The sequence below is a fragment of the Ixodes scapularis genome, unplaced genomic scaffold (genome assembly GCF_016920785.2).
Source record: "Ixodes scapularis isolate PalLabHiFi unplaced genomic scaffold, ASM1692078v2 PGA_scaffold0__279_contigs__length_252992795, whole genome shotgun sequence".
Lineage (NCBI taxonomy): Eukaryota > Metazoa > Arthropoda > Arachnida > Ixodida > Ixodidae > Ixodes > Ixodes scapularis.
The window spans coordinates 23,677,580-23,694,016 of NW_024609835.1; the positions used below are offsets into that span (position 1 = coordinate 23,677,580).

The window sequence follows — 16,437 nt, forward strand, 5'->3', positions numbered from 1 at the left end:
TCAGCGAAAGGTCAGAATCCTCCAGTCCCATGTCGGTTCCCCCTCTGCCGTCATTTCAAGACTTCGCCTTGAAATGAAATGGTGTTCTTTTATTGGATGATATGAAGGAAGAAACTTTACGCTCGTTTTAGTAAATGGGGCTGGGAGGGCAATGTACACCTGTACAGCTCGCACGCACCAGTGCCTTGGACGTTTTGATTCGACAAAAATAGTTGCCCAACAGACACACCCCGGAAGACATATTCCTCGAAAGTAGGGAAGGGGGTTACCAATCTTGGGGGCATAATTCTGAAAATAAACAAATCCTCAAGGTCCCATTTACTGTACCTTCTACTCCCTTGAAGCTCGAACAGCCTCTTGAGCTCTCTCTTCACTGATTTCGCGATGGTTTGAACTAGATACATTGGCCCGGTATTGTATCGCAGTTCAAGGAATACGCCGAAAATGTATTCCGACTCTGAAATACAGATACTGATTGAAAAATTGTTTCACGATACAGAAATACACATACTCAAAGTATTTCTGAAATACTTTTGCGATACATTTGTATCGCGATAATGCCCAACCCTGGTTTCAGGATCATTTCGGAGACACAAATTATCGTGATTGGAAGTGATATGTAATGTAATTTATTACCATAAATAAGCCTTTTAAAATACTTGAGTTAGAGGTTGAAATACAAGCCGAAAACCAACTTCTTTAGCTCACAATTCCCGAAATGAAGAAGCAAAAGTCTACCAATGTTTATATCAGGGTGTCGAACCGGAACCGAACCGAACCGAAAACCGGAACCGAACCGGTATTTTTTCCGGAACTGAACCCGAACCGTTATATTGTTATCGCGATGAACCCGAACCGGAACTGAACCGGCAAAAAAATAACGGTTACCGGCTCATGTCAAAACGGTTCGGCCACGCGCTGTTGACAATGAATGTGCTATCAATGACATTTGTTTTTTAAGTGCCGTCAACTGACACACACCTCGCTTACATATTTTTCTTCTCCACTCAGTCTTAGGAATATAAATGCTGCATCCATGAATCTTGACAAACGCTGCATCCATGAATCTTGACATAGGAACCAGTATTGCGCTGGTCGCGGCTTGCATGGAAAAAAAATAATTGAAAGGCTGTGCAAAAAAAAAAAAAAAAATCGCGTCACGGGATTTCATTTTTCTACAATCTCGTAAATCCTAAATGCTGCTGCGTGCTCATTTCATAACACGTTTCTAGAACGCGCGAGTTCTTGAAGCTTGCTTTCATCGGAATGAGAAAAGAAAAGGCTGTGGAGTTTGATAATAATGCATCCGGTTTCGTATAGGCACTTAGAAGCTAACATATTTGTGAGACAGCGAACTCTTCTATTTTAATATTTATCCTATTACGTCCTTCTGGCGTTGCGTTCGGTGAAGTGTTTTTCATATTCCGTATCTTGTTTAATGAAAAAAGGCTAGTTCAAATAAAGAAAGCTGTATTTTCTCCCCACTGTTCCTTCAATTGCTTACACGCCGAGGTGGCGGGATAGTTAGCGAGTTCTACTTGTAAGTGGGTTTGTAAGGAGGTCGCGGATTTTACAGCTACTGCGTCGGACCCAATTAGATGAAGTCCGAATGCGTAAACGTCGGTGAGGTAACCTTTGAGTGCACATAAAGAAACCATTCCTGGTAGAAATCCCTGAGCCTTACACTACGATGTATCCCGTTTCGTATGTGCTGATTTCAGATGTTTTATTTGTAATTTATTTTGATGTTGCAATTTGTCACTTATAATTTCCAAACCGGTTCGCGAACCGGTTCAGCGTCCCGAACCGGTTCGCGAACCGGTTCGCGGATCGAATTAATTGAACCGGAACTGAACCGGAACAAAATAAATTTACCTGAACCTGAACCGTAACCGAACCCGTATTTTTTTCGGTTCGACACACTGGTTTATATAAAGTTTTTTTTTTTTATCTTAGAGAAACACTATAAAATAGAAGTTAATACTTGAGAAAATTGACTTTAAACATAAAAACATTTTAGATTTTCAATCAATTTGGAGAAAGAGTTTTCATAACTATAATTAACATGAACGAAAGCCTCTAGATAGTGTATGTCTAAAGATACACAAGTAAAGACGTACCATGCCATATATATTACCGTTTAGACTTCTAGAGCTATTAGAATTTAAGTCAACTGTGGTACCACAGGGTTTACGTAAGAGAGCTATAATGCATACAAATCCATTGTCTTTTTCTAAGATCAGCTTGTAAAAGCATCTGCCACGTAAAAACATATCAGCACTATGAGTAAATTGAGCAGTTTCTAAACAGAGGCCAGTGGAGAAACAATCAAATTGATGTTTCAATCGGATTCAACTTCAGATTTATTTTCTACAAAGCTCTTTTTTTAATTTTTTTTTACAGAAATGTTTTATTCACCCTTTTGCTTGAGCTACCATGCATATAATTTATTTAAACTAGAGGTATTTTCTCGGCAGGTTTGGTCGAAATCCAATAAAAGCGACCTTGATACGAATAATATGGAGTTAGGGAAAGTTTTATAATTTATCAGCGGCGCCTTTTAGCGCGATGGAACAGTTCGAAAAAATCGTATAATATGGGGTAAAATATACGTTAGTCGCCAAACATACAAACACCTCTATGGCTCGGAGATCAGTGCGCTGCTCACATTGAAACATACAATCCCTTTGTGTAGTGGGAAAAAAACATCCTATTTGAAATGTAAATTTGGCAAAATAATCACACGCACCATAGTATAAAAAATCTTAGGAACCATATATATAGTCCCGCATGCTAATGCACACCAAAAAATCACCGATTCCATATAATAAGGTGAGCTTGCATAACATATAGTTGTCACTATCATTCAATAATAATTTCAATACTCATCCTCGTGAGCCAATTGCATTCAGTAGAAATTATAAATGTTCAGTCATAATGAATTTACATGATAATTATCTAACTGAATCAGATCTGCGCAAATTACGTTTCCAGGATTCTTTTTGAAAAGACGTTTGATGTAATAGCACGTACTTTAGACGACCGTGTTGCTGGGTTTTCTTGCCGTGCTTGCTTGGCCTGATAAGAATGTAATCGTGGAAGCGGCTTTTGCTAGATTTTAATCGAACTGTGCTGCTAATTTTTGAACGACACTGAGGCTAGGAAAAAGCATGACGTTCGCAAGTGCGAAATAACGACCGTTTATTTTTCTTTCGCTATTTCCTGTCCTAAACACTTGCTGAGTTCGAAATAAAGTATCCACAAAATACAACAGAAACATCTATCTAAAACATGTGCTATCCCACTTCGACGTCACCATCCGAGCCATCCGAGCTCTAATGTATGTTCCACAATCAACCCACACAAAATCATTGCTTAAATCATTGAACGCCCTATCCTTAAGCAAAATGTACGAGTACACTTTACTTATTGGATATATAGCAAATATTAAACAAATGACGCCTGACATTAGTAACATATCGGAATAAACAATAAATATTAGACCTTATAACTAGGGCTCCGTGTTTTCTGAGTTTATTTTTCGTGAAATTTGGAGGGTGTTTTCGAAATTTATTTCTTTGCGAAAATTCGGTGTTTATCGGAGTTTATTTTTTGTAAATCCCCAATTCTCCGAAATTCGGAGATTAATTTTGCAGTGTTTCTTATTAAAAATAATAAATAATAAGCGGATGCAAACGTATGCCAGATAAAAAATAATACGCGCTTGTATCAATTAAGATTTCTTGAGTTGAATTTGGCGTTGATGTAATTGGCAAAACTAATTTGTCCCACGACAAAAGTCGCACACAAATGTGGCTTCTATAAACGTCGATACATTAAAATCAATAAACTGCCGGAGGTAGCCGCAAGGAAGCTCGTAGTCATCCCATCAATCTATCCCGCGGCCGCGCAAGGTGGAGTGGTTAAGGATGTAATAGAGAAGTTTCAACTGCCCCTCTTCCCTATTTTATAAAATCTCTATGGTCCCTAGCGTTCACTGTTACCCCCAGAAACATACCCTCTCCTTTCTCTAAATCCAAAACCCCAAGGCCCAAACTGGAAACCAAAAGAGTGGCTTTTTGTCGTGACACGAATGGTGCGATGACCTGTTTCCCTGAACCAACCTTGACGAGACAAGCCGTAAGACCCCCTTTTGACAACGGTCCGAGGCTTGAAAGGTAATTGTGGTGTCATTCCCCCAGGACCATTGATCCTGAGCTGCTCAAATCTAAAAAAAGGAAAAAAAAAAAAAACATTTTTTTTTTTTGTTGTGGAAAAGGGTGGCATGGGCACATAGCAATTCGGAGTTTATCGGATAAATCCGAATTGACAAACATTTTACCGGCGGGCGTTTTTCGGAGTTTTTCGGATTTATCCGAAAACACGGAGCCTTACTTTTAACGTACGCCACAAAGAAGTATTCAGTCGAACCACCTATGGAACTCAAATGCTAAAACATCGTCTTACATTTTACTAAACCATTTAATTGGAAATAACATTGCCATCGAACATTTAACATCTCAATCTTTAAAACTGTTGTTTCTGTGAATATTTATGTCATACAAGTGTATCTTAGAATATACAGTGTACTCTTTCCTTGACATTGTAATATATAGCCCAATTTTAAATGTGTATTATGACTATTGCTACAGTAATTATTTTTCTTAAGTATTTGATTTTTTTTTATTGCTTCCCGTTTTCTAGAAAAAAAGGGGGGGGGGGGCGTGAATTTCTTCAAGCCGACATCTGTCGGTTTTTTCGTTCAAGCCTCCAGTGCCTGGATCATTGTACAGACGCAAAAAATGATTGATTGATTGATTGATTGACTGAAGCGAAATCTATAAACTTTCGTGTTTCTGAGCCAACTATTTCTGCTTCTTGTTTGCGATGGTTTTTCTTTCGAACGCCGGACGTCCTTAAGGGCTCACGTTCACGAGGAAAGTCTGACGGAACGCCACGGAAACCGTTCCCAAGCGTACTTTAAAGGACCGTCTTTATGAAGGTGCGGCAAATCGAGGAGAGAAAACCGTGTCCCGTAGTGCCCCCCCCCCCCCCCCCGCCCTCCCCCTCCGCTCCTCACAGGCAAAAGCGTCTACAAACGGGGAACCCAGTGTACGATCCTCCCTCTCTTTTCTCAATTTTCCGCCACACTAGGTAAGTATAGCAACTTTGGAACTTCAGCACGGCGCTACCCTTTTGCGTTGAGTGTACGGCCATAGCCTCTTATATACACGAACTCAGCTCTGTTACGTCATGTGCGGTGGTAGCCCGTCGGGCGCGCTTCCGGTCAGGGGCTGTGGGCGGAAGTTTACCATGCGGGACGTGCATTCCTGTGTTGTTTTGGAAGGAACCAGACAAAAACCTGCCATGTTGACAAAACGCCGCGACTGGGGCTGTATTAAAAGAGTTGGGAAAGGTTTGAAGGTAAGTTTTCGTATTTTTTGCCTTCTCGGTTAGTCTGAGAACGTGGACAGGGGGCGAACGGTTTCCGTCGGACCAGGCTTGCTTGTACGTGAAGCAATTTGGGTTTATTTTACGGATTCTTGAGATGGTCTGATTTATTTGTATTGTTTTAATATGAACGCGGAAAAACTGCAAAGTTGTACGGACCACCTGCGGACTACGTTCAGAGAGTCTTCAAGCTCAAACCGCCGCCTGATCGTTCGAACTGTCATCTGCCCTTTCAAAGGTTTCTGCTTGTTCTTGTCATCTGCTTGTTTAAACGGAAACGGACCGTAGACTAAACGTTGTCCTGTAATTGCGGACTGCCGGCTCTCGAGGACGGGCAAGCGGGAAGTGCAGTATAACCCATTCGCTGTCCTCTCGTTGTCTTGTATCCCTCCTTGGGAGACGAGTGAAGCACAAACCGATCGGACGGCGATTATTTTAAAGCGACCGCACAAACTTCATTTATCTTAATGCTGATATCCTGCAGTGATAACATTGACTCGATTATATCATCTACAACGCTTGGTTTAATGCTGGTTTCTCCGTCGGATGTGGCTGGAAATTGTCGAAAAGTTTCTATGAATTTTTTTTTTAAATGGAGATTTCCTGCGCGAAAGCAGTGAGTCACGAACTTACGTTGGCCGTCACAAAGCGACTGGGTTCTTCTTATTTCGCAAATTAGTACATAACTTAGATGAAAAAAAAAAATCCGATTTGTATTGTTGAAACTAAAAGGTCAACTCCCTTTTTGTGAGTAGTGTGGAGATTTCAAAGGAAGCAACCAGCTTCTTTTCAGGACCATTGATCCTCTACTGTTATGTAATGTACTTGTAAAGTATACCGTCGATGTTTGCATTTTTTCCGTCGTGATATTCGAATTTCCAGCTTTTCAAATAAACCCGGAGGACGGAAATTTTACGGGTGAAAGGTTTACGGATCTTTTTAAGATTTATGACTCACCTGCAAAGACTAGAGTATGTAGTTTTGGGTGATATTTTTGAGGGAAGACTGCAGACTAAATAACGCCTTATATGTATATAATACCGGATATTTCACCCAATTTCAGAAATTCTCAAATATATATGGTTACCACTGACTAGTCAAATTCAAACGAAACCACCCTATTGTAAATAATGAATTTAGGAATTTATAGCCCGTCTTCCAGTGTAATTAAAGACTCCCAAACGAAATATAACATCTAGTAAAAATATATCTTACATAACAAGCACACACCTCTTTCACTTGCAGATAAAAAAAAGTACACATCGAAGCATACATACCGTATTTACTCGCAGAATGAACGCACTTTTTTTTTTCGAAAAATCGATGCAATGTCGGGGGGAGTGTTCATTACGCGAAGTAAAATTTTTGCGTATTTACTGGGACCTTTTATCCTGAAAAATCGAACTTCTTATCTCTTTGCGCGCGGCGCCCGACCCCGTAAACAAACTAAGCTGTGCAAAAAGAAAAAAAATTTTTTTCTCTTAGTTTTTTGGGGTTTTTTTTGCCGCCTTTCGCAAGCTGTTTTGTTTGCTTAGGGGTTGCTTAGGGTAGGGCTCTTCACTTATCTTATCTCCTTGCGCGCGGCGCGCGACGCACGACCCCCCGTAACCAAACTGCGCTGTGCAAAGAAAAAAAAAAAAAAAGTATCTCTTTTTTGTTTTTTGCTCAGTTCCTTGGCTTTTTTTGTTTTTTTGCCACCTTTCGCAAGCTGTTTCGTTTGCTTAGGGGGCTTCTCCGCTCATCTTTCTTACCTCCTTGCGCGCGGTGCGCGACTCCCCGCAACCAAACTAACCAAACTGCGCTGTGCAAAAAAAAAAAAAAAAAAAAATCTGTTTTTTTTTTTTTTTAGTTTTGTGTTTCTTTTTTTTTTCTTTTTGTCGCTTTTCGCAAGCTGTTTCGTTCGCTTAGAGCGCTTCTCCGCTTCTCTTTCTTACCTCCTTGCGCGCAACGGCGCGCGAACCCAAAATCCAGACTGCGCTGTGCAAAAAAAAAAAAAAAAAAAAAAAGCTTCATGTTGTGTTTTCTTGCTTCCGTTGGATCTTTGCAAATTTTTTAACGCCTTTTGCACGGCGTTTTGTTCGCCCACGCTGCCCATGCATTCGTGAGCTCGCTGCACCAGGATAGAAAAGTGCGTTCATTCTTTTTGTTCATTTCGCGCGTGCGTTAGGGGAGAAGGTCAAAATTTTGACATTGGAGTTGGGGATGCGTTTATTACGCGAGTGAAAAAAAAGTCGAAATTTTGAGAGCCGACTTGGGGGGTCCGTTCATTGTGGGTCATTCCATCTCAAACGTAACAAGGTGTGCGTTCGACAATCTCGAATTAACTCGAAAAATATCTTAGCTTTTACTTGTAACCTGAATAGTCACTTGCTCAAGTATTTTTGGGAAAACATTTTTTTTTGCCGACATGAGCGCAACTTTATTTTGGCAGTTGTGTGTAAAAATGAGTAGTACAAGAAAAATCATAAAAAATCGAGATCATCTTAGATTTTCACAGTTTTTTGTTTGTTTGATTCTAGAATGGTTGGGCAATATTATTTAGTTACTTTGGCTATGTATTTAAACGTTTTTGTTTTCAGTATCATTTGCGTAAAAGGCACAAAAATTGAATGATTTGCGATTTTTCGTAAAAAAAGAGTAACACGATTTTGACCATTCTAGAATTATTTATGCACGGTCGGCGAGCTGGGGCGGCGGAGAAAAGCTCACCGGAGAAAAGCTCACCGGAGAAAAGCTCACCGGAGATAAGCTCACCGGAGAAAAGCTCACCGCAAAACCGGCAAATGCGAAAAAAAGCTCACCGATTTTTTTTTTTTTTTAACTTAGCGGATTCTGCGTTAAACATGGTGATTTAATACGATTCGCATTCGCCACTTAATTTTAAAAATATATATATATATATATATGTCCTCTTTCTTGTAATATTCTTGAAGGTCATTGGGCATATTTACTAATTCCTCAGAAATTAGTAATCACCCATTCTGTATATTAATTAAGCCGCAAAAATGATATCAGAACATTGTACACCGGTAAAAAAGACAATTTATTGACAACTGAGGGTGCACCGTCGGTAGCTCTGTCAAATAAAGAGGTTTGTTCTTTGTGAGCTAATATGAATAGCGGTGTGTGAACCGTTTCATCTCCAAATATTTTGTAGTGCCTAATAGTTTAGTAGGTATTTCTTGATGCAATCAGTGTCGGCTACGCTGTTTTCTTTCTGTTAATTTCACTAAGAAAACTAGCTGCGAGAACAGCTTCGTCCTGTCGTGTTTGTTGTCTTCACTCCGTCGTCGTCGTTTGAGCGGTTTTCATCATGTATAACGTTTACCAACTCGCCCTATTCGCTACCTTACAGAAGACTATTTCTTATATAGGTCACGAGTAACAACGGTGCCAGTGTGCAGCTCTGAAATTCATGAGTGGCTCACATTAGAAGGGCACTATCACACAAAGGCAACGTACGGAAACACCAGCACGAACGGCTAGAAAACGTGCATGTCCGTGGAAGAAAGAAGCCTCAATATCCAATACTGACTGTTTTATCCTGTTTTCAAAGGTTAATAAAAGCTTCAGAGAGAATTTCAGGCACCGCGTTGTTGCGCATGTACTTTCGGATTTTCGGTGTTTAGAGTTTTGATTTTTAGGTTTTAGGGAGACATAAGTTTTCTAACTTTTTCATGTTATTCAAGTTCATAAAATTTTCAGTTCGGCTTTAGTTGCCTAGAGAGTAAGCCGTAGGAAACACTGGCCCGCCATTATTAATTTGAGAGCAATATACTTAATAAGCTTGCCAAATTATACAAAAAAGGACATTTTCTTTTTGACACAGCTGACGAACTTTAATGATAATAAATTGATATATGTTATGCATGATCCAACAGCCTCCATATAAAAAGAAAAAAAAATCGGTGAGCTTTTCTCCGCATCCGCCGGTTTTGCGGTGAGCTTTTCTCCAGTGAGCTTATCTCCGGTGAGCTTTTCTCCGGTGAGCTTTTCTCCGGTGAGCTTTTCTCCGGGATTCGGCGAGCTGTACTTCCGAAATAAAAAAGTTTGAATGACAAAAAATTTCGCAGTGTGCCAATAAAAAATATCAAATTTATGCAAAACGTGCTTTTAGCTCATGTTCGGCCATCAATGGCGCCTTGAAGCGGTCCAAGGAAAAATACACGGTATAGCTCATATGATAGAACGCTTTATTTACATTCAATTCTGATAATTTAAAGGGTGTGAATTGTTTTTTAAGAGAGAAAACATTTTTTTTTTTAATTTGGCAGGTTGTAGCGCGTCTCAGCCATTCCGCGCAACCTCTTCCCTGCATAGCACGCCGCCGCTCGCGCTGTCGTCCGCCGGGGTAACTGAGCGCTTTGCTTGGGCGCTTCGGGTAGCTGCTTCAGGATGCTTGTCGAAGTTAATAATCGAGCTCATCTACGTCCCAATGCACATTTTGTTGGTGTTTTCGGCAGAAAGGAGTACCGGCTGCCTAACACGTGCGATAACAGCGTACCGGAACTTCTGACCGGCCAATCATGCGATGCTGCCTTAACGAGGTGCCGTAAACAGGGAGATGCCGCGATCTCTGCTGCACATTTCTTCGGGTGCTGCCAAACTGTGTAAACTAACGGCAATTTGGAGAGGTAATTCTGCCGTTTACCACGAGCGAAAGCGGCTTTCTTTGCATACGCGGTTGTTATCGTTCAAGTCGTTTAAGACCAATCGCAAGTTTTATTCCAACAATACATGCTTATTACTCTAAGTCTACAACCCATACTTTATTAAACAGACCGAAGAGTTATTGACTGGTAAAAGAAAGAATAAAACAAACTCGGGATGAAGGACGACGGACATTTATTTCAACTAGCAACATGAATGAGCTTAAAAGCACTCTTTGCAGTTCAGGACCGTCGTGGAAAAAGGAAAGAAAGCGTGTGTAATGTATTATGCGCATGTTCGCCACGTATAGCGAACACAACCTATTGATATCTCTCTTGATACGGCGAAGCGTGAGAAAGCGAACGAGAAACTCGACGCTCATGCAGGCAGACAGTATAAAGACCGAACACGGTGCGAGCGGAGATCACAAGCTGAGCAGGAACCAGGGAAATTCGACACCCCGATGGAAAGAGCGCTACGGCGAAGACGTGTCGGGATCGCCAGAAAGAAAGAACTCAACGAAAGACTCCGCGTCCCGTGAATCTCTGTTGCCCGCCGCCTGGCTCTTGTGTCTCAGTGTTTGTCCTTTTTTCTTGATTTCAAACTCCGAGCTACAACATACGCCACAACCTGCGATTCTTCTAGCATGGAAAAAGCGCCACGTTCCGCGGGAGGAAGCCCTTCTGCATCTTCAGATTCAGGAGCTGAAGGCGAGTAGTAGAATTGCTTTCGTACTGCATCAAAGGCGATGCAAAATACTGTAAAAGATAGTTTCTCGAGGTCTCAATCTGGCAAGCTAAAAATGCTATCCACTGAACTCGCCTCCAAATATTTTCGGGCTCATTTTTGGTAGAAAGGCGGAGTTGTCCAGTGCATCATCAGAAGGATGAGTATGTGACGGAAAGCGACACGCTATAATGTATAAAGTTATACATATTAAAGGACTAGCCTTTTTGCTGCGCGCCATAAAACACTAAGCCCGTACGCAGCCAAAGTTTTAAAGTAACGACGCCCATCTTTTTCTCCGCTCATGTAGGAGTACTTCTTTTTTTTTCAGGAGATCCACCATGTTCTCTTGGGCCTACTTACTGCCACAAAACTACTTAGACAAAGCGACGCTACGTCATCCGCGTTGAAGAGCTCTCAGATGCGGAGCGGCGTCTTCTCGTGCTGCGCACAGTGATTGCGCAAGATGAGAACAGCATCGTGTGTGGCCACCATTATCAGATGTACGTAAAGAAGTACACGTCGCATATAGCGTCCAAATGGTGCTGCGACCCCTTTTCGGAGCATGTGAAAAGCTGTCGGGGGTCATCAGTCGTGACGACCACACTGGCAGACCTGCAACCCTCTTTGCGCCTAATCCCAGGAGACAGAATCTGCCAAACTTGTAAATGCAAGTGCTACAAGGATCCGTCCACGAGTTGTACTCTTGCACCATCTGAGGGACCTGACGACTGCTTGGAACAAATTGATCTAGGAAACCCAGCAGATGAAATAATCATAACGCCTGAAGCTGTTAATGAGGCCCTTGCAGTGATCGGAGAGAGCCCTCTCAGAAAGAAACTCGGGAGAAAAAGCCGGGAACCTTACGCGAGGAAAAAAGTGAGAAAGGTTCAGAAGAGCGTTGAACAAACTGTTTACTCGTCTCTTGGGATATCTCATCCTGGAACATCGCGATCAGACGAAGAGGAAGATTTTGAGCTGAGCGACTACATACTGATGAACAACTTAAGACGCAAATTTGCCAACGAAAATACTCGAGAGAAGAAAATACAGATTTTAATTCTGGCTCCGGACTCCTGGACCAATCAGAAAATCATGAATTTCTTTGGCGCGTCTGCGCGACAGGTACGCAACGCCATGAAACTGAAGTCCGAGGCAGGTACGCCACCTAAAAGGAAAGGCCACCCCGTAAGCGAACAAATTAAAGAGTCTGTCAGAGCGTTCTACGAAGATGACTCAGTTTCGTACTGCCTCTCAGGAAAAAAAGATGCTGTACGCGGTCGTCAAAAGCGCCTGCTGCTCAGTAACCTGAAACAAATGCATGAAGAATGAAAAAAAAAAAAAAACTACCCATCTGAAATGCAGCTTTTCAACGTTCGCAGGTCTCCGTCCTCCACACTGTGTTTTAGCAGGGGGAGGCGGCACCCACACAGTTTGCGTATGTATCGAGCATAAGAATTTTAAGCTTATGCATCACGCAGCTGGTATCAAGGAAACTTGCGAAGAGCTCATAGCGGCCACAGTGTGTCGACTGGATAACGAGAAGTGCATGTTCGGGAAATGTGAAAAATGCCCAGGCACGGACTACGCTGACTCGACTATTACTTACCTCATGCATCATGAAGTGCGACCCATAGCACCCAAGGAAAGCGCAAAGTTTCGCCAGTGGACGACAGCGCGAGCGGCGGCGTGCTATGCAGGGAAGAGGTTGCGCGGAACGGCTGAGACGCGCTACAACCTGCCGAATTCAAAAAAAATGTTTTCTCTCTTAAAAAACAATTCACTCCCTTTAAATTATCAGAATTGAATGTAAATAAAGCGTTCTATCATATGAGCTATACCGTGTATTTTTCCTTGGACCGCTTCAAGGCGCCACTGATGGCCGAACATGAGCTAAAAGCACGTTTTGCATAAATTTGATATTTTTTATTGGCACACTGCGAAATGTTTTGTCATTCAAACTTTTTTTATTTCGGAAGTACAGCTCGCCGACCGTGCATAAATAATTTTAGAATGGTCAAAATCGTGTTAATCGTTTTTTACGAAAAATCGCAAATCATTCAATTTTTGTGCCTTTTACGCAAATGATACCGAAAACAAAAACATTTAAATACATAGCCAAAGTAACTAAATAATATTGCCCAACCATTCTAGAATCAAACAAACAAAAAAACTGTGAAAATCTAAGAAGATCTCGATTTTTTATGATTTTTCTTGTACTGCTCATTTTTACACACAACTGCCAAAATAAAGTTGCGCTCATGTCGGCAAAAAAAATTTTTTCCCCAAAATACTTGAGCAAGTGACTATTCAGGTTACAAGTAAAAGCTAAGACTTTTTTCGATTTAATCCGAGATTGTCGAGCGCACACCTTGTTACGTTTGAGATGGAATGACCCTTGTGCGAGTAAATACGGTATCTCCAATAGACGTTTTTTCTTTCCTTTCGTTCTCAGTTACGTGGGTTATGTATCTTGTATACGTGACGAAAAAATAAGACATTTCAACCTAGAATAGGCGTGAAAATATAGTTGAGGCAAATGAAGAAGGTGTGTGACCACGCGTTTTTCGTGAACACCTTCCAGTGGCGTGAAGAGGTATTGAAGGATTTTTATGTGTTCGCTTTATCAAACCTGGTCTCCGTGATTTTCAGGGTTTTTTTTTTTTTGTTTTTTTTTTGTTTTTGCAAGAGATTGGAGTGAAAGAAGAGGATGAAGCCAGTAGCAACGGCGCCCTGCTTCTTCGATCAACCTAGAACTGTTTTCAGTCGAAAATTCTGATATTTTCTTCGTGATTTTTGTGTCCTTCGACGCCTAAAGTCGTCCAGACCACGCCGATACGCAATTTTCCACGGTGGGTGGATTTTTTGCCAGTTTTTCAAGATACTTTTTGCTCGACCACACCGCGGACGCATTAAGCCTCACACCATAGGCCTACCATCCCGGTGGAGGCTCGGCGGGCTCGCTCCCGTGCGACCTCGTTTGCTTTGATTAAGATGGCCATGCAAGTTGCAGTAGAGGGGGAAGACATTTCTCCAGAAGAATTTCAGTGCGGCGGTTGGCAGTCGGCGTTTACCAAGCGCAAATCTTCCCAGAAGTGCCTGCCCGCCGAGAGCGAGCAGCCCTCCAACACACCAAGTGGCAGTAGCAATGGCGGCTCTCGCACTCCCGCCAGCGTGAAGAAACGCCTTGTAGCTGCCTCGAGAATGCCTCGCCTGCCGAATGAGCACTTTAGAGTCATCGTCCGACCTCGGGGTGGCCTAAACGTTAAAAATGTTAGTCAAGTCAAGGGCGCCCAGGCTCTCGTGAATGCGGCGGGTCTCCCTTTCGCGAATACTGCGGAAGACATCACCTGCCCCAAAACCATGCAGAACATTTTGGTGGTCAGCACACCTTCAGAACACAATGCCAAGACCTATGCGGGGATTGAAGCCATCTCCATTGGCTCAGCAATCTACGAGGTCAGTTCCTACCTCGCTGCGCCCGACAACACGTGCAAGGGGATCATAAGAAACATTGACCCGGAATTAGATCACGAGCAACTTAGAAGTCTCACCATACAGCCGAGGTACCCCAAGGCTCTCGAAGCTAGAAGAATCAAGAATTCCACCACAGTCGTCATTCTCTTTGACGGTCTCAAAGTGCCAAACCAAGTCATGTGCGGCCTCAGTATGCTCAGATGCACGCTCTACCGAAGACAAACGGAGGTCTGCTGCGCATGTGGCAGGCTCGGTCACCGAGCCGACGTATGCCCGTGTCACGGTCCGGTGCAGAGCGAGAGGGGAAGCGCACTCGCCGTAGACCGCAACGGGGGTTCGGACGCCCGCTATCCCACAGTACGTGGGCTCCAGGGACGGGGGGACAAAGACAAGGCACGTGAATAACAGAGCAGTAGAAACATTTAATAAAGGCTATAGTAAGATGGTGACAAAAGTGAAAGGATAATACACACACAGTCTCAATCAGGCAGAAGCATACAAGAGAAACTGAGTAGCTATAAGCAAGACAGAGAATACACAACAAAAGGAATGGGACGATACCGCACTGGGCGCAGTCCGGCACGACGAGGCTCGCAGAGGCGTGGGAGCACCTGAAGTCTGTCGCTTGCGGTTGATTCCCTCTCGACGTGGCCGCGGTTCGCCAGAGGCGGTGGTCGTTGGTTTTAGTCGCTGTCGCGTCACGGACGGTCGACGCACTGGGGCAGTCCGGCAGAGGAAGGCCGCATAGGGTTGGAGCACAGAAATAGCTGACGTTCAGTGTCCCGACGGGTCTTCCCCTTTACCGCGGTGCCCGAGGCTACGCCCGGAGCCGACAGGAAGAGCGGGTTGCGCTCTCGAACCTCCCAAGTCGACTGCCGCGCCGTTTCCCAGTTTTCAACCAAAAGGCGCTCTTTCCTAATAAAGATAACAAAACATACCCGCTTTCCTACAATCGCAATACACTCACACACACACACACAAAAAAAAAAGGACCGTCACAGCGGCGAAGACACTTGTTGCCCCCAGCTCCAAAGTCAACACCCAAAACGCTCAACTGGGGCATCTGGCAAACTCATTTCCGAATTCCACGAAGTGGTACCGTGCCCAAGCATCGGGCAAAGCGTCCCCCGAACGAGAGTCAAAGAGGCCATAAACAAGTCAAGTAAGGGTCCCAGTCGGGACCGGCGAGGTGCTAACTAGCGCCAACCAGGGAGTGTCACACCACCCGCGGCGACCACATGGCCCCGCAGGCAGCCGACGGGGCGCCCTTTACAATACGCAAGGCCCGGCGGGACCAGGCCGGTTTTTGTGACAGCCCGACTCCCGAAAACGTGGTCTGCAGGGGCTGCGGAGTAAATTCCCCAAGCGACCAACATGTTTGTTCACCTAAATGCGCCCTCTGCGGGGGGCCTCACCCCACGGCCGACAAGTCCTGTAAGCAGAGATATCAAGTGCCTTACATCGTAAGACAGAGAAGAAAAGAACGACGTGACTACAACCAGGATTTTCCGCCGATGGGCACGCTGTCTGGACCGGCCATTCCACCCCGGGCCGGGAGTGGATCCCGGGTGCCGGGCATAACCAGGGTGCCTTCGAGAGGGCGATCCAGGGTCCGACTGCCGCGGGCTACCTCCGGGGGCCGCTCTCGCTCCGGGGGCCACTCACACTCCGGGGGCTCGGCGGTTCGCATCCGGAAGCCTGCTGCCCAGGAGACCGGATGGGCCGATCGCGTCAAAGGATCCCCGACAAAAGTAACGCGCTGGAGGCCAGGGTGGACACTTTGGAGGCGAGGAAAGGGACGATGGAGTTTTGTGCTCTTGCGAACAATGAGCCTTCTCCGACCGGAAACCCGGCATCTTTTGGTGCCCAACACCTCCAAGCGGCTACACCTTGTAACATTGTACAGGATAGACTAACTGGCATATCCAGTCATGGAGGCTCATCTTAAAGCAGTTGGAATCTGGCAGTGGAATTGCTGGGGTTTTCAGCGCAAGAGGGCTGTCCTCCAGCAGTTCATTAGATCTCATTCGGAAGAGCCACACGTCATTCTACTTCAGGAAACACTTTCCGACGCGGTCACGTTACCGGGTTACAAATCGCACGTCGTTTACAGTGAAGGAAAGAGGGGCATCT

General features: G+C 43.9%; 1 protein-coding gene across 1 annotated transcript; it reads left to right on the top strand.

Moving 5' to 3' along the window:
• The first annotated feature begins 13,821 nt into the window (after nucleotides 1-13,821).
• Nucleotides 13,822-16,220, top strand: LOC120836971. The gene is made up of 2 exons (XM_040206115.1): nucleotides 13,822-14,579; nucleotides 15,620-16,220. Exons 1-2 carry the CDS (start codon nucleotides 13,822-13,824, stop codon nucleotides 16,218-16,220), a joined length of 1,359 nt encoding a protein of 452 aa, XP_040062049.1.
• The last annotated feature ends 217 nt before the right edge of the window (nucleotides 16,221-16,437 follow it).